This window comes from Aethalodelphis obliquidens, unplaced genomic scaffold (genome assembly GCF_003676395.1).
Source record: "Aethalodelphis obliquidens isolate GAN/ISIS:26980383/991018 unplaced genomic scaffold, ASM367639v1 scaffold77, whole genome shotgun sequence".
Lineage (NCBI taxonomy): Eukaryota > Metazoa > Chordata > Mammalia > Artiodactyla > Delphinidae > Aethalodelphis > Aethalodelphis obliquidens.
The window spans coordinates 375,813-399,317 of NW_020838021.1; the positions used below are offsets into that span (position 1 = coordinate 375,813).

General features: G+C 42.0%; 1 protein-coding gene across 4 annotated transcripts in view; it reads left to right on the forward strand.

Moving 5' to 3' along the window:
* The window catches only part of ZDHHC9 (zDHHC palmitoyltransferase 9), a 31,863-nt gene extending 15,719 nt beyond the window's left edge, over positions 1-16,144 (forward strand). For all 4 annotated transcript variants that reach the window (XM_027092376.1, XM_027092375.1, XM_027092377.1 and 1 more), the window contains 7 exons: positions 3,264-3,422; positions 8,248-8,385; positions 9,339-9,387; positions 10,157-10,259; positions 11,706-11,809; positions 12,214-12,310; positions 14,598-16,144. In XM_027092376.1, the coding sequence (XP_026948177.1) occupies positions 3,264-3,422; positions 8,248-8,385; positions 9,339-9,387; positions 10,157-10,259; positions 11,706-11,809; positions 12,214-12,310; positions 14,598-14,714 (767 nt within the window). In that variant the 3' untranslated portion in view covers positions 14,715-16,144. The remainder of the gene's footprint in view (positions 1-3,263; positions 3,423-8,247; positions 8,386-9,338; positions 9,388-10,156; positions 10,260-11,705; positions 11,810-12,213; positions 12,311-14,597) is intronic.
* The last annotated feature ends 7,361 nt before the right edge of the window (positions 16,145-23,505 follow it).

A 23,505-nucleotide genomic window follows, 5' to 3' on the forward strand; every position in this document is an offset into this window, starting at 1 on the left:
ACGTATAGAGAAACTGAAGGTCAAGGCAGTGCCTTGGCTTGATCTTGCCTCTCACAGCAGGCTGTTAGCAAGGTTAGCTCTGTTTTGCCAGATTGCTCGGCCCGGGGCCCAGGCTTAAGCTGTCAGGTTGTTACCTCTGCATTTAGCATGTTTCTCTCAATAGTAGAGTGCGTTCTTGAGTTCATACGTATGTTTATGTTAGCAAGTTTTTGTCAACTTACATTCAGCCCTGTACTGGGTATGCTGTGGGTAGGGTCTGGGTGGGGGAGAGAAGAAGACATGTGGTTGGTTCCCTTGCATCATAGCACACCTCATGGGATGGGAGAGCCTTGAACTCTCTCCCAGGTGCCCTCATGTAAAGTACATGCAGAGGAATGTGAGGGTGGCATGCTGGTACTTATATCATCCTCTAATGAATAGCTATCCCCATTCTTTAAGACTTGTGTCACACTGTTATTGTTTGATTTCACAGCATCCACCCCACTCCGCTAAAAAAGGAAAAAAGTTCCATATGGCAGATATTTTTAAAATCAAAGTGAATTGAAAAAATATTCTGTTTTTAGAATTATCCTGCACAGCAAGGGTGCAATGAGACAGGCACTCTCATATGCTGCAGATGGGCGGGCATGCAAATTGATACAATCTGTCTGGGAAGCAGTTTCCCAATAAGTGATATGGGCTTTAAGGGTTCATACCCTTTGAGCCAGTAATTTCACTTCTCTCAGGATTAGCTAAAGGAAATAATCAGAGATTTACACAAATACTTGTAGAAGGATTTTTAATGCATCATTTTTTCTTTTTCCTAGCTATTTTAATGCCAGCAACTTCATATATTACTGCTCAGACTTCAACATGCTTTTCTTTTTTTCTTTATGTTTTGGAAATTAATTTTAACACATGAACATATTCTTGAGGAAGGGAGGAGGGGGTTGGGATTAGGGTAGAGATCAAAGGGGACTTAAGCTTTGTCTGTAATGTTTTAAGTTTTTGCATGCAGCATCATTTAAATAGCAAAATACCAGAGGCAACTTAAATGCCCAATAACATGAATTGGTTAAATAAATTACAGTACATGCATATGATAGAAAATTGTATTGCCAATAATGATGTTTTCAGAAAAAAATTAACAACCATGGAAAAATGCTTACTGTATAACGTTAAGTGAAAAATACAGGGTATAAAATTGTATCTAAAATATAATCTCAAATTTAAAAAATCATGAATGTTTATTTATTTGTTAAGAGTAGAAGGAAAGGGACTTCTCTGGTGGCACAGTGGTTAAGAATCCGCCTGCCAATGCAGGGGACACGGGTTCGAGCCCTGGTCCGGGAAGATCCCGCATGCCGTGGAGCAACAAAGCCCGTGCGCCACAACTACTGAGGCTGCGCTCTAGAGCCCGTGAGCCACAACTACTGAAGCCCACCCGACTAGAGCCTGTGCTCTGCAACAAGAGAGGCCACTGCAATGAGAAGCCCACACGCTGCTACAAAGAGTAGCCCCTGCTCGCCGCAACTAGAGAAAGCCTGTGTGTAGCAATGAAGACCCAATGCAGCCAAAAATAAATAAATAAATAAGTTAAAATTTATTTAAAATAAAAAAGAGTAGAAGGAAATATACCAAAATGCATAAATATCCCTGAGTTGAGAGACCATCAGTGATTTCTTTGTCTTCTATTCATATTTTCTGTTTTTTCCAAATTTTTTACAATAAGCATGTATTACTCTTATTTTTAAATAATTGTTTTTCTGATTCTAAATATTACCAGTCTTTTTTCATGCATATATTTTACTTTTGCAAGGTAAAATGCTTCTTTTTAGTGTACAGTTTCATTTTTCAGTATGTTGTGAATATTTAAAATGTGTACATCATTTGAAATGGCTGCATAATATTCCATCCCATGCACGTATCATAATGTACTTAACCAACCTTCTATTATAATATTAAGGTTATTTTCAGTCTTTCACTATTAAAAGGGACTTCTGTGACAAATATCCTGTGTTACCATCTTTTGTACATCTCTTTGTAATTTTGATAAGTTCCTAGAAGTAGAATGGCTGGGTCAAAAGTATACACATTTAGGAGCTTCCCTGGTGGTGCAGTGGTTAAGGATCTGCCTGCCAATGCAGGGGACACGGGTTCGAGCCCTGGTCTGGGAAGATCCCACATGCTGCGGAGCAACTAAGCCCATGCGCCACAACTACTGAGCCTGTGCTCTAGAACCCGCGAGCCACAACTACTGAGCCCATGTGCCACAACTACTGAAACCTGCGCACCTAGCCCATGTTCCGCAACAAGAGAGGCCATCACAATGAGAAGCCCACACACTGCAATGAAGAGTGGCCTCCGCTTGCCGCCACTAGAGAAAGCCCGTGCGCAGCAACGAAGACCCAATTCAGCCAAAAATAAATAAATAAATAAATTTTTTTAAAAAGTAAGCACATTTAAAATTTTGGTAGTCACTGCCATATTGCTTACTGGTAATGTATAAAAATACCTTCTCCCTATCCTTGCCAACACTGGGTATTTTTATTCTTTTTTTTAACATCTTTATTGGAGTATAATTGCTTTACAATGATGTGTTAGTTTCTGCTTTATAACAAAGTGAATCAGCTATACATATACATCTATCCCCATATCTCCTCCCTCTTGCGTCTCCCTCCCTCCCACCCTCCCTATCCCACCCCTCTGGGTGGTCACAAAGCACCGAGCTGATCTCCCCGTGTTATGCGGCTGCTTCCCACTAGCTATCTATTTTACATTTGGTAGTGTATATATGTCCATGCCACTGTCTCACTTCGTCCCAGCTTACCCTTCCCCCTCCCCATGTCCTCAAGTCCATTCTCTATGTCTGCGTCTTTATTCCTGTCCTGCCCCTAGGTTCTTCTTTTTAATACTTGTTAATATAGAAGGTGGAAATGGTATCTTTATGTTAATTTCTTTGATTATCAGTAAAGTTATATGTTTTCATTTCATATGTTTTTTAGCCATTTTTATTTCTTCTATTATGAATGTTTTTCTTTGTAATCAGCCAAAAAGCTTGAAGAAACACTTTTTTACGTGTACACAAAATAATTGCATGGCACTCAGTGGAATTTGGGGAGGATACTCTGTGGTGTTGAGAGTCTAGTCTGGAAATGCCAGCCTGGCGGGGACAGTGGGCCTAGGGAACATTTGATTACTCCCATTGCTCTTGGAGAGGTGGTAAGGCTTTTGGTCTCAAATAATGGCTAGCAGTGGTGTTAACTGTCTTTACTGATCTACAGAAGCTACCAATGGTGCAGTACCCCAAGGCCAGCGACCACCCCCTCGTATCAAGAATTTCCAGATAAACAACCAGATTGTGAAGCTGAAATACTGTTATACATGCAAGATCTTCCGGCCTCCCCGGGCCTCTCATTGCAGCATCTGTGACAACTGTGTGGGTGAGTAAAACCAAAGAGATGTTGCCTGGGGAAAGGCTGAGTTGAAGAAGAGGGTCAGGGTGATTTTTCTCAGGAAAAATCAGTGGGGGTGGGAAGATAGATTTAGATAGGAAACAAGCTAGATTTTTAGTTAAGAAACTTAAGATGGGAAACAAGCTTCCGAACAATTGCAAATCAGCTGTACTTCTGTAGATCAAATCATAATTTAAATATCCTCTAGTTTAAAAAAAAAACCTCTTTGGTAAATAAAGAAATAAACTTTACCTGTTTTTCAAATCTAGATTTTCTTCTACTGGATCTGTTTCAAGTGGAACCCACCTTACGTAGGGGGAGGAGAATCCTAGTCCACTGGAGGGCAGCATCGGGGAAGGAAGGGCTAAATAAGAAGTGGTGTTCCCAGGAAGAAAAAAATTGCTAGCATTTATTGAATTCCTAATATATACTAGGCACTTGCTAAGTGCTTTCCCTTTCTCTCATTTAAGACTCATAAGAACCCCATAAGATAGGTATTATCCTCATTTTACAGATGAAGAAATAGATGAAGCACCTTTGTGTAGGTTCATATAATTAAATTAGTATGAGATGAAGCTGGAACAGCTCTGATTCCAAAACCCTCATTTGTTCTTTCTCTGCTTCTGCTGCAAGGGTGGGGGGTGTATGTGTGCATAATACAGAGATCTGTGCTTCTAGCTGCATATATGTGACTTAGTTGTAATCACTGCCTAGTGTATGCTGAGCCCTGGGAAAGATCAAAAACAGGCAGTAAATATGTCTGTTGATAGGCAGATATGTGCAATTCCTTATATTATCAATAGGCATACTTCCAGCATTCTTTATATATGCCATGGAGCATGCCTGAGTACATTGCTTTCCTCTCATTAGCCAATTCTTTTTAGGTTAAGGTTGGGAAGATATATCTTACTTTATATGGTAAAAGCTATATGTAGATAGGATTTTTATAAATTGAAACTCATTTTAAATGAGCCAGGAAACTTGATATTTCAAGGAAGTGTGATGTGAAGGTTTTCAAAAAGTATTCCCTCTCCTTATTAATATTCTTAAACATAAAGAACTCATGCAAATTGATTTTTTAAAAAAGAAGCAATAACATTTCAGTAGAAATATGGACAGCAGATAAAACAGGAAATGCAATTACTTAGTTCACATGAAAAAAAGGTTCATCTCTACTAAAAAGCAAAGAAATAAAAATTAAAACAAGATCTTAAACCTAGAAATTTAGCAAGGAAAACCTGATAACGCTTAGCCCTACACTGGTAGGAGTGTAAATTGGAACAAACTTTTTGGAAGGCAACCTAATAAAATTCATGAAAACCTTAAAACATGTATACCCTTTGGTGCCAGTGACTTGCCTTCTAGGGATCTAACCCAAGAAAATAATTAGAGATGTGGTAAAGATTTAGGTATGGACATATTTACCTCCAGATTATTATAGTAATGAAAAATTGAAAAGAAACTAATTGTCCATCAGTAGATAAATGGTCAAATAAATTGTGGGACATAACATACAGTGGACTTCTATGGGTAAAGCTCATACCAGAAAGCTAAATGAAATAAAATAGAAGATAGGCTACATTTATAGTGTGATCTCAGTTACACATTTAAAAAAATATAAGTATGTATAAAGAATTATTCAAGGAAGTACTCTAGAACGTTTATTGTCTATTATCTATAGGTTGTGGGGTAATAAGGGATTTTGTTTCCTTCATTAGAAAAAAATTATTTTCAAGTTTTCTACAATGAGCATGTATTACTTGTATCAATATTATCAGAAAAAAGTGTGATTTATAATATATTGATGGTAAAAATATTGAATATATCTGTATAAATCTGCATTCTTCGGTGTTTTTTATGTGGCAGGTTTGCTTAAAGTAAGGCTATATCTTCCTTCCCTTTTCTGAAAAGATATAGCCCTTTAACTAGGAGATGCACCTGTTTTTACAGCCTTATTTTTTGACTGGTACACAGCTCACTGCGCTTTAAAAATGATATATTTTATTCTTTGTGCTTTTTTCATTCATTAAAATAATACATGTTGGGCTTCCCTGGTGGCGCAGTGGTTGGGAGTCCGCCTGCCGATGCAGGGGGCACGGGTTCGTGCCCCGGTTCGGGAGGATCCCACGTGCCGCGGAGCGGCTGGGCCCGTGAGCCATGGCCGCTGAGCCTGCGCGTCCGGAGCCTGTGCTCCGCAACGGGAGAGGCCACAGCAGTGAGAGGCCCGCGTACCGCAAAAAAATAAAATAATAAAATAATAATAATACATGTTCATTGTAGAAAATATGGGAAGTACAGGTATTAATAAAACTTAATCCCAAACTCACTCTCCATTTTGCTGTATTTCCTTCTAGTCTTTCTCTTGTTTGTGAAATTGGATCATACTAGAGTTTTTAGTCCTGCCTTTGCCACTTACCATTATATCCTGAGCATTTTTCTACACCTTTAATAAATGTTTTTTGAATATATTATTTTAATGACTGCATAATCCATCATATGGCTATATTCTACTTTATTTAGGTGGTCTCCTATCAGTAGATATTATTCACGATCCTGTTTTATTCATTATTATAAAACTGCAATCAAAATTATTAAATTTAAAAAAATTATTAAATTTAAGGATGTGGCGAAATTGGAACCTTCATACATTGCTGGTGGGAATGTAAAATGGTGCAGCTGCTGTGGAGAACATTTTGGCAGTTCTTCAGAAAGTTAACATAGAATTATATGACCCAGCAATTCCACTCTTGGGTATATACCTATATTACCCAGTGTGCTCGGGCTGCCAACAAAATACCACAGACTGAGTAGCTTAAATAACAGAAATTGAATTTCTCATAGTGCTGGAGGTTAGAAGTCCAAAATCACAGTGCCGACTGTGTTGATTTCTGGTGAGGCTTGCAGGTGGCCACCTTCTTGCCGTGTCCTCACATGGCCTTTTCTCTGTGCTCGTGCGCTTCTGGTATCTCTTCCTTTTCTTCTTATAAGGATACCAGTTGTATTGGATTAGGGCCCCACCCTTATGACCTTATTTAACTTTAGTTACCCCCTTAGAGGCCCTGTCTACAAATGCAGTCACACTGGGGTTAGGGCTTCAATGTATGAATTTTAGGGGGACACAGTTCTGTCCATAACAATACCAAAAAAGAACTGAAAACAGGAGCTCAAACGTACTTGTACATCAGTGTTCACATCAGCACTGTTCATGAAAGCCAAAAGATGGAGACAATCCAAGCGGTGGTTTGGGGGTGATGAAAATTTTGGGAAATAGGTAGTTGTGATGGTTGTACAACATTGTGAATGTAATTAATGCCAGTGAATTTTACACTTAAAATTGGTTAAAATGGCAAATTGTATGTTTTATATATTTTACCACAATAAAAAAATTAATAAAAAAGTATTGAACTTAAATTTCTGTGCACATCTCTATTTCCTTATGAGAAATTATTAAAAATGGATTTATTCTGCCGAAGGGGTGTGAGCATTATTAAGGCTCTTGATACATACGGGCAAATTGCTTTCCAGAAAGGTTCTCTCAATTTGTACTTCCACAAACAGTATATTAGAGTGTACGTTTTACCGTGTTCTCGCTAGCACTGAATATTATTTTTTATATTCTTATTTTGATAGGCAGAAAAGTATCTTATTGTTGTATTAGTATTGCGATGAGTTAGTGAATCTGAAAACGTTTAAATATATGTTTATATGGTATTTATTAACTGTTTTGCTTTTTGACTATTTTTGAAGGAGTATTTGTATTTTGTTATTGATTTGTAAGGACTTTTCATAGACTAAGTTACAAAATTCACATACTTTCTCGGGGTTTTTTTTCCTCTTTAATTTTCTTTATAGTATTTTTAACATCTATGAAATATTGTTTAAAGTGTATGGAGTCAAATCTATTTTTCTTTGTCATCTGTGGTTTTTTTCCATTACTTTTATGCTTAGAAAGTCCTTCTCCATACAGGAGACAAATGTTCACCTATTCTTTATGGTTATTTTAAGGTTTCACTTTGTTTTTACATTTAACTCTTTAATTCATCTGGAATTAATTTTGGTAAATAGTGTGAGGGAAAAAGATCTAACCTTATTTTCAACCAAGTAACCAATTGTCTCTGAGTTGTTGATGGAATGATACTTCCTTTCTCTACTGGTTTTGAAGCACTACCATTCTCAGACAGTAAATTTTTATATATTCTGTTTCTGGGTGATTTCCATTCCATTGAGCTATGCCACACCATTCCAGGTATGTAGGTTTATAATTTTTTACTAACTGGAGTTTAAGAAAAACCACGCTACTCATTTTTCAAAAGTCCCTTGGCTATTTACACCTATTTATTCTTCCTGTGCTTAGTAGACACACTTACTAAGACTTTTCTTTGGAAAAGCAAGGTCTCTGCTGTTAACTGACAGTGAGACAGATCACTTAACCCCTCAGTGTCTCAGTTTTCTCATCTGTAAAATGGAGAAAAGAATATCTTCTTTTGCCCAACTTCCAGGACGATTGTGGGGATCAAATGAGATGGCTGTGAAAACACTGTGAAAAATAAAAACCAGTGTTTTTTTTTTAATTTATTTTGGAAGGAAATAGGTGTTTTTGGTTTTATTTATTTATTTGAATTTTATTTATTTTTTTATACAGCAGGTTCTTATTAGTCATCCATTTTATACACATCAGTGTATACAAAACCAGTGTTTTTTACAGTTGAAATAGGCAGCGATCCTAGGGGTCTTGGACTTAGGTATTAAGTGGATGGCAGGGTTGTGCTTAGTTTTGGAGGTTTTGGCACTGGACTCTCTCTTTCTCCCACAGAGCGCTTCGACCATCACTGCCCCTGGGTGGGGAATTGTGTTGGAAAGAGGAACTACCGCTACTTCTACCTCTTCATCCTTTCTCTGTCCCTCCTCACGATCTATGTCTTTGCCTTCAACATCGTCTACGTGGCCCTCAGTGAGTATACAGGGCAGTGTATGTTGCTGGAGGGGTGGGTGGTGGGAGAAGACTTGAGGACAGCTTAGGAGAGTGGTTCCGTATCCTGGCGGGACTTTACCATTGCGAAGCCACCTTAGGACCAGTTAGAAGTGTGCACTACTATCTGCTCCTGAACAGAGCTCCAAACCTCAGCTCACATCAATTAGGATTTACCGAGTGTGTTGGTCTTCTCAGTGGCCCTCTGCTGGAGACCAGCACCATAATTACTGGTCTGTACCTAGAGTACTGGGCATTTCTGAGGTGATCCCAAAGGTTGGGGATGTATTTTTGCCTGTATGTGTCACCTCTTTTGCCTCATAAGACCTGCCCTTGTGTCAGGTGATAGAAGGGGTTACACCAGAGAAATGTCTTTTAGTGGCTCATGGTCTACTTTGGGAGATAGAAAATATACACCTGTGTGTGTGTGTGTGTGCGCGCGCGCGTGTGCACATGCACACATACACACACATAAAACAGCCCAAGGGCAGATGGGATGAGGAGTTAAAGGAGTGGTCTTAATCCAGGCAGCTTCCTGGGGAGAGATGAGTCCTGAGCTGGATTTTGAGCAGTGAAGAGATATGGATTGATGAAGAGAGAGGATTTTTCTTGGATATTTCTGATTTCTTTCATCTATGAATGAATTTCCCGCTCCATGGCCATAGCTGGAGGCTAGGGAAAAGGGAGGGGAGCCAGATGCTTGGCTTGTGGCCGACTCTCTAGTCCAGTGTTGGGTCCTGTATTGAGAAGGTGGACCCTTTAGTCAAGAGAGTACCAGCTTGGAGGTGTGAGTCCCTTGCCTGAATGAGGGCTTATCTCTTGCCGGCTTGTAACAAGGGATAGGGAGGGAAGAAAGTGAGTAGGCACTAGGGTATGTGTGTATTTTTTACTAAAGTTACTAATCTTTCTCTCTACTCCTCCTCCCAATTTCACAGAATCCTTGAAAATTGGCTTCCTGGAGACATTGAAAGAAACTCCTGGAACATATCCTCCCCTGGCAGGATGTCCCCGTGAAGCCCTCTTAAACTACTTTTCAGCATGCTTTCTGTCTGCAGTTCTCCACCATCTCATTTTTCAGACATCAGAGAGTGCCAACGTCTAAAATTTTTAAATGTAGCCTTAGTGGTAGCAACTAGAATGGAGGATGGCCAGGGCTTAAAGGGAGGTCTTTCCTTCAACTTTGTCTCCACTGCCTCCCTCCCAAGTCCTTCTGATCCCAGGCTCAGCCCTGCATTCTCTAGTGGGCTATACTTTGCTCTCAATAGACCTCTTGCATCACTTACTAGAAGTCCCACCTTCCTGTTACAGCTAAGCTTATTTTGTACAGAAGTTACATTTCTGAAAAGGAGATTCAGATGGGATTTCTAGAAATCACATTCTGGTTTCTTTCCCACCAGTTGTTTCATCTATAAAGTTTATTTTTTGATGTGTTTTCCATTGGCAGTGATGGCCAACGTTGTTTAGCTTTGGACCCCTCCTAAATGTCCCCTTCGAAGAGCCAATGATGAATAAACAGACAAACACCTAAATAGACTAGATCTGTTAGAGAGCTACTTGTAGTGGATAAACAGGCATCCTTTACCTTTCATGAGGGATATAGCCAGCAAGTTTAGAATTCACCCATTGTTATGTATGGATATATATTTGTATATGTTCCAAGGGGTAAAGATGGTGTGACTGGTGTCATGAGTATGGGCTGCGGCATCAAGTTCCGTGGTGTGGCTTCTTCAATATTCCTTAACCAACACCTCACTGTTCTAGAAGTACTCATTTGCTTCTTCACACTCTGGTCCGTCGTGGGACTGACTGGATTCCACACTTTCCTTGTGGCTCTCAACCAGACAACCAATGAAGATGTGAGTCAACTTTTCCTCTCCTCATTACATATTCTTCTACCAAAAGCCTATTCTCTAATTACCTGCTGGAGAACTGAGTCTCCAGGGCCTGGGAGGTTGAGGCAGGCAGAAAGCCAGGTGTGGGAGATTGTTAAACCAGGTGTGTAGAAGAAAAAGCAGACTGCTTTGTTTGGAGCTGAATGCCTGTAGGGAATTAGGAAGAAGAGATTGAATATGGTTGGGTGAGCACAAGGTCTTTAGCTGTTCATAGGTCCTTAAAAGCTAACTGGTGCCTCTGGGTTTGGAATGGAGAGGGACAGTTGCATTGAATAAGTCCTTGCTTTTAAAAAGTTACCGATTGGGACGTCCCTGGTAGCGCAGTGGTTAAGAATCCGCCTGCCAATGCAGGGGACACCGGTTCGAGCCCTGGTCTGGGAAGATCCCACATGCTGCGGAGCAGTGAAGCCCGTGCGCCACAACAACTGAGCCTGCGCTCTAGAGCCCGTGAGCCACAACTACTGAGCCTGCGTGCCGCAGCTACTGAAGCCTGCACGCCTAGAGCCCGTGCTCCGCAACAAGAGAAGCCACTGCAATGAGAAGCCCGCGCACCGCAACAGAGTGGCCCCCGCTCGCCGCAACTAGAGAAAGCCCGCGTGCAGCAACGAAGACCCAGTGTAGCCTAAAATAAATAAATTAATGAATTAAAAACAAAAATTTACCGATTAATCCATATTCATTGTAGAAAATCAGGAAGTACAGATGAGTAAAAAATAGCAAATAAGTCCCTGTAATTTTACCTCCTAGGCATCACCATTGTTAATGGTATGATCTATAGTCTTCTAGACTTGTCTAGACTTGTTCTCACGTTTGTTTATGTGAATATATTATGTATTTTTAAATGGAAATAATACATAACGCTCAGGTATCTGCTTTTTTACTCTATTGTGAATATTTTTCCGTGGCTATGCATGTATTTCTCTTTTTTTTTTTCTGTTGTGGTAAAAGACATAAAATGCACCATCCTTTTTTTTTTTTTTGGCTGCGCTGAGTCTTCGTTGCTGCGCACAGGCTTTCTCTAGTTGCGGTGAGCAGGGGCTGCTCTTCGTTGCAGTGCGTGGGCTTCTCATTGCGGTGGCTTCTCTTATTGCGGAGCACGGGCACTAGGCGTGTGGGCTCAGTATCTGTGGCACAGGGGCTTAGTTGCTTCGTGGCATGTGGGATCTTCCTGGACCAGGGCTCGAACCCGTGTCCCCTGCAGTGGCAGGCGGATTCTTAACCACTGGACCACCAGGGAAGTCCTTAAAATGTACCATCTTAAACCATTGTTTAAGTTTACAATTCAGTGGTATTAGTACATTCACATTGTTGTGCAACCATCACCACCATCCATCTCCAGAACTTTTTCATCTTCCTGTGCTGCATGTATTTCTTCAACATAATGTTTAAGCCTTGGCTTTTATCTTGCAGATCAAAGGCTCATGGACAGGGAAGAATCGTGTCCAGAATCCCTATAGCCATGGCAATATTGTGAAGAACTGCTGTGAAGTGCTGTGTGGCCCCTTGCCCCCCAGGTACTCAGAGGACTAGAAGATCCTGGAACTCTTGGGACAAGGAGTTTGACCTGATCCTGTCACCTGGTGTGATGCATTCTTCTGAACATGGCCTCTTCGTGTCAAAAGAGGTCTTCCCAGGGATTGTCCCTTGGTGCCATATCTACATGGACCATAGGCCATGGGCTGGTTGTTTTGAAGGGATGACCTTTCATTCTTATTTTATCTGTTTGTTCCCTTGTTAATGTGGTATTCCCTGGTTTGTGGAAGAAAAAGTGAATGGAAGGTAGGAGATGTGTGCTAGGATCAGACTAGACTGCCAAAGGGCAGGTTTATATTTTCCAGCACACACAGGAAGATTCAGTGGGGTGGGTGGGTGGAGAGGTGGATGCAAAGTGCTTTGTTAACTCTCCTGTCTCCTTCAGTGTGCTGGATCGAAGGGGTATTTTGCCACTGGAGGAAAGTGGAAGTCGACCTCCCAGTACTCAAGAGGCCAGTACCAGCCTCTTGCCTCAGAGCCCAGTAAGTGTTCCTGACTTTTTAAGGCTTTTAGACTTTAAGACTGAGTTGGGGGTAGAGGGTGTAGACTAAATTTACACCTTAGAGATATAATTAGGCAATTTTGTGTCCAGTCACTCCAGCTTCCCTGTCTCTGCTTCTGCCCTGACATTGCCTTAAGATCTTTGTGCCCTTGACATAGATTGAGATCTAGTCATTTCTTCAACATTCTGTGCCAGCCAATGTGCTAGGTGCTAGGGATACACCAGTGAACAAGTCACATAATGCATCTGCTCTTATGGAGCTCATTGTCTAGTGGGGACGAGAGAAAACAGGTTATTAGTCCGTGTAGTGAAAAGTGCCTTGATGAGGGAAGCATAAAATGCTATAGGAGCAATGACAGGGGTCAGGAGGGTGGGTTGGAGTTAGTGGTGTGGTTACCTTGGTAGAAGGAGGCTTCCTCACTGGAATATGCAGATGTGGAAACTCTCCGAGCTATACTGATCACATATGCTTTAATAAAGTATGTTCCTAAAATTATTAGTTGAACTTTCTTTTTTTTGTAATAGCTCTGTTGAGATATAATTCAGATACCATAAAATACCTGTTTAAAATGTAGGATTCACTGGTTTGTAATATGTTCACAGAACTGTGCTATCATCACAACAATCCATTTTAAAACATTTTCATTGCCCCCCCAAAAAAACCCCTGTACCCATTAGCAGTCACTCTCCCTTTCCCCCCAGTTCCCTCAGCCCCATCCCTAGGGAACTATTAATCTACTTTCTTTTGCTGTAGGCTTCTTCTGTACATTTCATAAAAATAGAATCATATTATATGTGGTCTTTTGTGACTGGCTTCTTTGATTTAGCCTTGTATTTTCAAGGTTCATCTATGTTGTAGCATGTAGCAGTACTTCTTTCCTTTATACGGTTGAATAATATTCTGTTATATAGATAGACTACATTTTATTTATCCATTCATCAATTGGTAGACATTTAGGTTGTTTCCACCTTTTGGTTATTATGAATAATGCTGTAATGAACATGTGTATGCAAGTTTTTTTTTTTGACACAACTCAATTCAGATTTTTTTTAGCAGATATTCATTTTTAATTATTTATTTATTTTTGGCTGTGTTGGGTCTTCGTTTCTGTGCGAGGGCTTTCTCCAGTTGTGGCAAGCGGGGGCCACTCTTCATCGCGGTGCGCGGGCCTCTCACTATCGTGGCCACTCTTGTTGCGGAGCACAGGCTCCAGACGCACAGGCTCAGTGGCCATGGCTCACAGGCCCAGCCGCTCCGCGGCATGTGGGATCTTCCCGGACCGGGGCACGAACCTGTGTCCCCTGCATCGGCAGGCGGACTCTCAACCATTGCGCCACCAGGGAAGCCCAGTTGGTTTTTTTGTATATTGATTCTGTATCCTGAAACCTTGCTAAACTTCTTTTATTAGTTCTAATAGATTTTTAGTAGACTTGAACTTTCTTTTAAAATCAAATTCTCCTGGAATTCCCTGGCGGTCCAGTGGTGAGGACTTAGCACTTTCACTGCCATGGGCCGGGGTTCAATCCCTGGTTGGGGAACTAAGATCCCACAAGCCACGCAGCGCGGCCAAAAAAAAGAAATCGAATCCTACTCTTAGATGAATGCTATTTGTAAGTTAGATAATTGTTCTCTACTTTGCCTTTCTTAAATTTTTAATTTTCTTTTTTGAAGTATAGCAAACTCATGTTTATATATCATTATCATCATTTTGAATATTGTTTTTCTGATGAGTCTGATCTTAAATCATTACAGTACAGGTTAGTGATTCTCAGTTGAATGTGGGGAAGGGTGGTATTTTAGAATCACTCAGGAGGCATTTTCAAACCAGATATACCATCTGAAGATTCTACCACCCCACCCTCTTTGGTTTAGAAGCACTGTTCTAGGGAGGTATGTGTTAGGGCCGAAAGAAGATTGAGAACCACCATGTCAGGCCTTGTTAGACAAGTATGTTATAACATTGTGTTGTGAAGGAGGGAAGGTGGTCTGTGTAATTATTTGTGATCCCTTTTATTATTATCATGCATAGTAATAGAAATATCTGTCCACAACAGACAGTTAAGAATAGAACTCAAATAAACTTCAATTGCCTTCTGCTGAGAAGACGACAGTCTAGTCTTGGTTCTGAGTTTGGTGTTGGTGGCGGCATATCTGTAGCGTCAGTGTGGTTGATGGGTTCAGAGGAAGAGTTCAGTGTCTATGGGTTATCTCCATTTGTATTTTGAGGGAGAGCTTTGTATTGAATTTGATATCTTTTCCTTCTCAGGCTCCAACAGACCATCTAAGCTCCGATGAGATGCCGGAGGACACCAGCACTCCTGAAGAGATGCCACCCCCAGAGCCCCCAGAGCCCTCACAGGAGGCCACTGAAGCTGAGAAGTAGCCTATCTATGGAAGAGACTTTTGTTGTGTCTGATTAGGGCTGTGAGAGATTTAATGGGAGAAGATAACCTGAGACAGAGAGCAAGTAAGCTGTTCCTATTACTGTTTTTCTTTGGTCTTTATTCACCCAGTTGTAAACTGGCATTTTCTTGCTGCAAGCTTTTTTAAATTTCTGGACTCCAAGCAGTTGCAGAAGATGTCAGTCACCTCTGGTAACTGGACAAATGGGTCCCTTGGGCCCTGGCACTGGTTTTCCATGGCCTCAGCCACAGAGGCCCCTTGGACTCCCCTCTCTTCCCAGATCCCAGCTCTCCTGCTTGGGGTCACTGGCCCAATTCTGGGGTAAAGGTTCCTGAGACTGACTCAGATCCTCTCAAGCTGCTGTGCATCATGAGTCCAGGGGCAGTCACAGAGAACTCTGGCCAGGGAATTCTAACTGGATTCTTGAGGCCTTCAGAATGGAGGGGGATGGAGAGTGGGCTTGGAAGATTCTCCTGGCTACAAAGTGCCAACATTGCCAGCAAATCCTTTCAGGAATGGGGTAGGCAGTTTCCACTTGTATTTATTCGTGCAGCTTCTCCTTTGTCCCCTGTCCACTCTCTAACACCCAAGCCCCACGCTTTTCCAGTGAGATATATGTAAGTAATTGCAGTATAGATAACAATTCACATTTCTCGTAGACTACCCAGAAACTTTTTAATACCTGTGCCGTTCTCAATAAGAACTTATGAGATGCCAACGGCACGACCCCTCGCACTCTCTGTCTCATGTCTCTTCCTCTCTCATTAGCCCCTTTTAATTTGTTTTCCTTTTGACTCTTGTTCCCGTTGGGAGCAGGAACGGCAGTAATAAAAGTCTGCACTTTGGTGGTTCCTTTTCCTCAGAGGAAGCCCGAGTGCTCACTTAAACACTACCCCCTCAGACTCCCTGTGTGAGGCCTGCAGAGGCCCTGTATGCACAAATGGGGAAACTAAGGCACAGAGAGGCTCTCCTCTCCTCTCCCCCATGTCCCCTCAAAAAAGAAAAAAAAAAGAAAAAAAAGGATAACCAGTACTTCCATTAAGCCTCGGCTGAGTGAGGAGGGAAAGCCCCGCACTGCTGCCCTCCTGGGGGACCCACTCCAAGGCCTTGGCCCACCGCGGGCTTGGTAACCACACCGGGGGCTTCCTCCAGGCCCCGCTCTTCCAGCACTTCCACCGGCAGAGTCCCAGAGCCGCTTCACCCTGGGGGTGGGCTGTGGCCCCCAGTCAGCTCTACTCAGGACCTGCTCTATTTCAGGGAAGAAGATTTATGTATTATATGTGGCTATATTTCCTAGAGCACCTGTGTTTTTCTAAGCCAGGGTCCTGTCTGGATGACTTCCGGGGAGGGGGGGAGTGTAAAGCAGAACTTTTAATCTATTTGAAGGCGATTAAACTGTGTCTAATGCAAGCTGCCTGCCTCCTCCTTCCCCCTTTTCCATTTCAAGAACCACCATGGGGGTGTGAATATCTTTGGGGGGTGGGGTGGGGGTGGGGGTTGAAGGGGGTGCTTGTTACTACACATACTTCCATTTTCCAGGGGGCCCTTGGGTTGGAGAGGTAGCTCCCAAACTCTCCATTGACCTATACTACATTCTGGGTTGAAGTTTACCGTATTCTTGACTATGAAAAGAGGCCTTTCAAGGCCATGAACAGTGTTAGAAAGATTGGGAGGGTCAGGGGTTATATTAAATTAAGAGAACAAGTTCTTTAATAGGATATTGTTTTTATGCAGATGGATGCTGTTAATTGCAAATGAGTCTTGGTTATTAAAGCAGGCTCCTCAGGGCCTCCCCTTGGAAATATTTTGTTAGTGATCTTTTACAAGTGATGGTATATATTTCTTTTTAAATGGTCTGTAATCAAGATTCCTTACCAGTTCTTGTCTCGCTCTTCCCAGTTAATCAGAAGTAATGAAAAAAAAAAAAAAAAAGAAGTAATGAAATTCGGCCGCTCCTAGCTTTTTCTCTATGTCTTCCTATTTTCTTGTAGCAGGATTTGAGTTTAGCAATCCTTAGAGAGACAGAGAGACAGACTGGGACTCTGACTGACTCAGATTCCGGTCCTATATGCCTCTACTTTCTCATTCTTTTTCTGGCTCTCTCAGTTTTGTCCTTGTAGTTAGATTTTAGTTAGTTCAAAATAAGGCCAAGCCTGGAGAGTTGGGAAGATACTAGGTTTTTCCAGTTAACCTGCCACTCAGATGAACCCATTTTTAGTCAGTTCTCAACCCATCCTGTCTTAGCCCATCTCCTCTCTCCTCCCTCAACTTACCTCAGCCACTCTTCTGTTGACCCTTGTGTGAGTTAGAGAAGCTTTCTTTTTCTGAGGTCAAGGGTCAGAATGGAAACCCCTTATCATTAGTGTGAAATGATCTTTTTTTTTAAAAGCTTCTGCTTTTCCCTACTCCCTACCCTTGTTCTTTTCCTATATAAATCTTCTGCATTTAAGACCTTGGCCTGAAGATCTGTCCCGTTCATACCATGCACTGGCTGGGACTGTTCCTAGTCTGAGTTCTGATCAGAGGGGAGATTGAAGAATTGGTCCCTCCCAGGGGAATAGGCTTTAAATTGTTTGCTCTTTTCAATGGCTGACATTCTTTCCACCTCTCCCCTTCCTCCCCATTCCTTAAGTTTCCTATGCACCCCACTTCCCCAGACCAGGGTGGTTGGCACGGATCCAAAACCTCTGGGGGTTGGTGGAATTTGGCTCTTTGAGGCCTCTTTTTTTTCTTTCATGTCCCTTTGGCCCTGGGGCCCTGCTTGCCACAGTGGAGAACACCATCTCCCCCTTTGCTTTTTTCACCAGTGGCGGCAGTGGGTTCTAATTCTATAGCAGCTAAACTCCATTCTTCCTGCCCTGCCCTTCCTGCGTTTACCCTTAAGGCCCCTTTTCCTACTGACCAAATCTCTTTACCTTGTTGGGGGAAAAAGAAGTATTTTGTTTTTAAATCTATTTTCTAACTTAAATGCAATTTAATATGTAAATCTCTGCACTTTTGTGTGAACCTACAAATGTGTATGTGTGCTGGGTTTTTCACTCTGGTGTTTCGTAATAAAGAAATCCTTCTTTTCGGGGGGAAGCCAATTAATGAAGGAGACTTGAATGGTTTTAGAAATACAGGGATGTCTGTTTCTTTGTGCTTCTGCCTCATTTCTTTACTTGTGCCTAGCGTGCGTGACCGGACCCCTCCCCCACCTTTTGACCCCCTTCTTTTGAGAGGGCCTTCAGCCTAGTGGGGCAGAGAGAGGGACCTGAACTGTGTGTCTGGTACCCCTCTGAGACCACTTGGATTGGCTCAAGTGGTAACCTAGCAACCTAGCCCTCCTCCCTCTCCCCATAGCCTAGGCCCGTTAGTCCTTTTCTTCTAGCTCAGTTCATTTTGTACCCCTTGAGGCTTGGGGCCAGGCTAGGGAAAATCACCAAGGGATCACAGTAAATTTTTTTTTAATGATAATTTGCTCTTGTGCCTTGGTGATACTAAAGAAGACCAGTACTTCCAATAATTCAAAGAGCATTTGTGCCAGTTTTGAGAATACATTCTAGGAATTGCTTGCTGTTCTTGAGCAGTGCGTTTTAGAAACTATCAAAGGCTAGAACTGCAAATATCGTTAGTTTTAAAGGATGCAAGCCCAACTCACAAAAAAGGGAGTCATTGTGGATTTCATGTTTTGGATAAATATGAAAGGGGAATGGGAACTAACATATTTTTATAGTTTTAATATCATACACTGAATTTCCAGTAATGCAACAATTGTGTAAATTGAGTGAAGATGGTACTTTATTTTATTCAGAAGTTTACCAAGAGTTGTGATCTTTGAAAATCATGTCGCCAGTAGCAATGCCATTCATGGATTTTTAAGTTGCCAATACTTAGTCTTCCTCTGTAGCAGCTGCATTCGCAGTGAATCTACATATATAAGTGGAAGCATCTGACTGTTAATCTTTTAGAATAGTCTTGTGCAGGCATTTGTGTACTGAAATATCTATTATCTGATTATAAATGACTTTCCTTTTATTTCTCCTTTATACTATAGTTAGTGTATTATATTGCTATTCTGGAAATTATGTGTATAAGCAGTTTATATTAACTATGAGATTCATTTCAGGGTGGCAAAGGGTACGCTGCAAAATATTGTATATACCAACGGAGGGCTGGGGCTGATAGGGTTGAGAACTGTTGGACTAGATTATCTCAAAGGTCCCTTTCTACCTCTAAATATTTGGAAAATTTAGAAAATCAACAAACACCGCCCCATCCCCTTATACCTTTAACGTGCTTTTTAAATTTTAAAAGTAACACATGTTCATCAAATTTAAAAGTAGCACATGTTGAAAATTTTGAAAGTACAGGAAAGTAAGAAGATTGAAAAATCACTCATAAACACATCACCAAATATAATAATCACTGTTTATGTTTTGGTGTATTTCTTTGTGGTCTTTTTTCTGTACATATATATTTTTGAACATAACTGGAATTCAACTATAAATATAGTTTTGTAATCTTGCTTTTTTTACTTAGCGTTTTCCATATCATTAGAAATTATTTGAAAATACTTCTTAATGACTCCATAATACGTGCATAACCTTTTCCCTATTGTCAGACATTTAGGTGTCTCCAATTTTTCATTATTATGAATATTGCTGTGATGAACTTCCTGATATATGGGCATATCTTATTTCCTTAGGATAGATTCCTAGAGGTGGAATTACTGAGTCAAAGGGAGCGCTCTTTTAAAGGCTCTTGATAAATATGGCCAAATTGCTTTACAGAAAGGCTGTTCCAGTTTGTCCTACCAGCTTTGTATCAGGGAGCCTCCTTCAACACACCTCAGTTAAACATTTGGTAATTTAGTAGCTAGCTGTAAACTGGTATCTTGACGCCTTCATTTCTTAATTTCTATTTCTTCCGTTAATAATGAGGTTAAACATTTTCCACACCTCCCCCTGCTTTATGTTTCTTGCTTTTTGTATTCTGCGAATTGGCCTTCCAAGTCCTTTATCTTTCTTCTGGTATTAGGGGGTTTTCTACTCAATTAATAAATGAAAGCTTGGAGCTCACCCTCCACCATGGGCCAGGAAGTGAAGGGGCCTTGATTTAGAAGTTGTTTTACAACTCTGGAGCATGGCATAGAATTACCTCCCTAAAGTTCCATGTCCCTTCGCTCTCTTCAAGCTCCCCTCCCACTGCCTTTTCTGCCAGCCACTGCCCATCTTCAGCTTCTGACTGTTCCAACTTGGCCAAGTGGGTGATAGTTTTGTGCCCCAAATTAGAGACATGATTGTCATAAAACCTGGCCTCTGTCCATGACACCCCTGAAAGGAAAACACTGATCATGTAGAGTCCACGTTGCTTGTGCTCACTCTTGCTGCCTCTCTCTCTCATCAGAAAATTAAGTACTGTGACTTATCTAAGGTCACATGGACAGTTACTGGTAAAGCAGAGACCAGAATCCAGATGTCCTCACTCCCAGTCCAGAGAGTTTTCTGGCATAACCCCCTGCCCCTCAGTCGAGCAGGTGTAGACAGAGAAAGGAGTTTGAATAATTCCAAGTGTCACTTGAATGAAATGAGCCTTTCCTTCATTTAACATTCAATAAATACTTGTTGAAAACTGACCATGTGCTAGGGTTAACTTTAGGAGAAATGGCATTGCTGACCCCATTCTCTTGTGAGTTGAGAAACAGCAATAATTTTAGGATTTTTTTGCCATTTTGGATGAATTTTACCAATGATCTCTCCCTTTTGGGCATGCAGAGGGCTGACTATATATAGTCAGACTGATATGGGGGTAGTTGTTGGGTTTTTGTTTTGGACTTAAATCTCTTAAATCTCTCTGCAGACCCCTGCACTTAGATTGAACTGGTGGTGGGGTTTCTTTAGCACAGAAAGTCAGGAAGTTGCCTTGCCGAGTTCCCACAGTCAAATCGCCTGTCCCTTTGTGAGGGCCATTGCCCTGGGCTCTCTCTGACGCTATCCCTGGCAGGTCCCAGAGGCAATGGTATACAAATGCTGTATTGGTAACTGTGAAGTTCTAGGAAAAGGTGAAGCCTACATATCAAGTGCTATAGAATTCCGTTTATTTAGGACCTTCCTGGAGGAGGAATGTTGGCTGGGTCTAGAGGAGAGGCAGTTCCTTCCCACTTGATTGTGTTGTTGGCTGAATAATATAGAATGTGGCCCACGTTGTATGAGAAGCCAAGGTAGCCTCTATTGTGAAGGAGAGGTGGGAGAGCCACTTCTTTTCCCCAGCTGGGAAACCTCATACCTCATCCTGAATTTCCTGACTTGGGAGGGGGGGAAGGTGTTGAACCTCACTGAGACTACCGTGATCAGTGCCCATTTTCCCCTTACAAACCTCTTTTAGCTTTTGTTTTAATGCCCTTGGTCTCTAGTGGCCCCGCTGAGGCCTCCACTTCTGTGAGAAGCCTGGGCGGGGTTTCTATGAGTGAGAGGCAGACCATGCTGCTTGAGAGTCTGGGCGGGAGCAGGAGAGGGAATTTGTGGAGGCGATAGCCATTTTTGTTGGGGGGAGGGGGGAGCTGATCAGGACCTACCTGGGGAAATAAAGTCAAGGAGTGACAGGCAGGGGTGATGGTTTAGCTAGAATGTGCTGATACCCCCAGCTGCTTCCCCTGATGGGCTGGGGCGGTATCTCTAATCCTGAACTGGAGAGGAGCTGGCTGGACTCTATCTACACTTTTTCTTTTTGAATCTGGCCTTTATCCTCTTCTTTCTAGCAGCCCATGGATGTCCAGCGGAATTGCCTGAAATAAGTCTGATACCCAGGGCTGATCATCGTACTGTAGGCTGGGCAGAGCTAGGGCTGTCCCAGGCTCTCAGGTGGGCTTTCTCCCTATCACCGGCCTCTCGGGACACCAGAGCTGGCACCCTCTACCCTGAATCCTAGCACCCTCTGGGAGCTTTGATATAGCATGTCTCTGAGCTACAGCAGTTAGTCTGCAGACAAGCACATGTCAGAGTGGCCTTTGTGCCCATTCTTGAGCTCAGTACCTTGGCGGTTACAAAAAAGTTCAAAAATCCCCAGCATTTATTGTCACTATGTGCCAGAAACTTTATACGCTATCTCATTTATTTCTCTGATAACCCCAAGAGGTAGGTATTATTAGCTCATTATTCTTTTTTGTTTAATTTAATTTTTATTTATTTTAAATTATTTTTAAATTGAGATATAATTAACATATAACATTGTGTAAGTTTAAGGTGTGCAATGTGTTCACTTGATATATTTATATATCGCAATATAGATCATTGTTCTTATTTTACAGAAAAGAAATATATGTGTATGTAATTACCTCAAATTCTGTAACTAACTAGTAAGCAGTGGAGCCAGGATTTGAAGACACTTTAGAATGCCAAAGCCTTTGCTCTGGGTCACTACACTAGCTAGGGGTCCAAGGTGAGACTAGCCTTGAAGGGAATGAAATGGAGGTTGCAGGGTGGTGACTTGTTATCATTCATTGAGCGTGAATTTTGTGCTTGACACTGTGCTAAGTATTCTACATACACTAGTTCATTCAATCTGTGTAACAACCCCATGAGGCTAGTACTATTATCCCCACTGTACTGATGTGGAAAGTGAGGCTCAGGGAGGTTAAGCGGCTTGTCCGAAGTGACCCAGCTAGTGAGTGACAGGGCCAAGACTTGAACTCAGGTTGGCCAGAGCTCCTAACTGCTAGTCTTCACCTTCCTGCTCTAGAGGAGCCTCCACTTACTGGAAAGGCCCAAGGGCACAGGAAGAGCCCCATTGCCCTCTTGGACCAGCCCTCCCCCACCTTCCAAGGGGAGCTAGAGGCTACGGCTCCCTGGGCCTCTGACATCCGAGGCTGGGGTGGGGGTATAGGGTCTCCAGCTGTGAAGACTCAGCCTCATGGACACCAGCCCTTGGTTTGCTGGGCTCAGGGTGCCACTTGGCATCTTCTAGATGTCCGTGGGGCTGGATAGGAGCTTCCAGCAGCCCTGCCTGGATAAGGGGCTGCAGGCTTTGCACTGCAGACCTACAGAGGCACTGCTTTCCTCACCCTCAGGCCCTGGCCTGTAGTCTACATTTCCTCATTGCCCCTCTTCACTGGCCCCTCCCTAAGTCTGGTGATCATTGGAGCCCTTGCACAACTACCTACTTTCAGCCTGTATTCAGCCTACAGACCAAACTGAAGCCCTGTAGCTCTGAGACACCCCCCCCCACACACACACCCAGGGCAGGGGAGGATTTTAAAACATCATTTTCTCAGTCATTCCTCTTTTTCTGAAATTTTCCTTTCCCCAGCTTGGAGCTAATAGATAGGTATTACCCAGGGGGTTCAAAAGATTTAGGAATCTCCTCTGATAGCTCCCCTTGGTGTATGTGGATTTTAAGCACTTTGGGTCTTACTCACCCCCACTCCCCATCTTTCCAAAAGCCTCCATCAAAAGGCAGCAGGATCATGACTTTGCTGCTACCGTAAATTGGAGGCTTAGGCCTATTTATTTATTTCGTTTCATTGTTTTCAAATTTTAAAATATTGTTCCTTTTTATAGATATAAAAATAATACTTTTGAAATTCAAATAAGACAAGAATGTATTAAGTGAACACTTCCCTTCCTCGCTCCCCTAATCCCACCCACCCCCTCACAAGATCACTGGTAACCATTTGGTGCAGATTTTTCTGGTCTTTATTCTTGTGTATGTTTCCTTTTCTTAAATAAAAATGGAATCACCCTATAAATAAAGTTTATTACTCACTTTTCCCCCATGATATTGCACAGACTTCT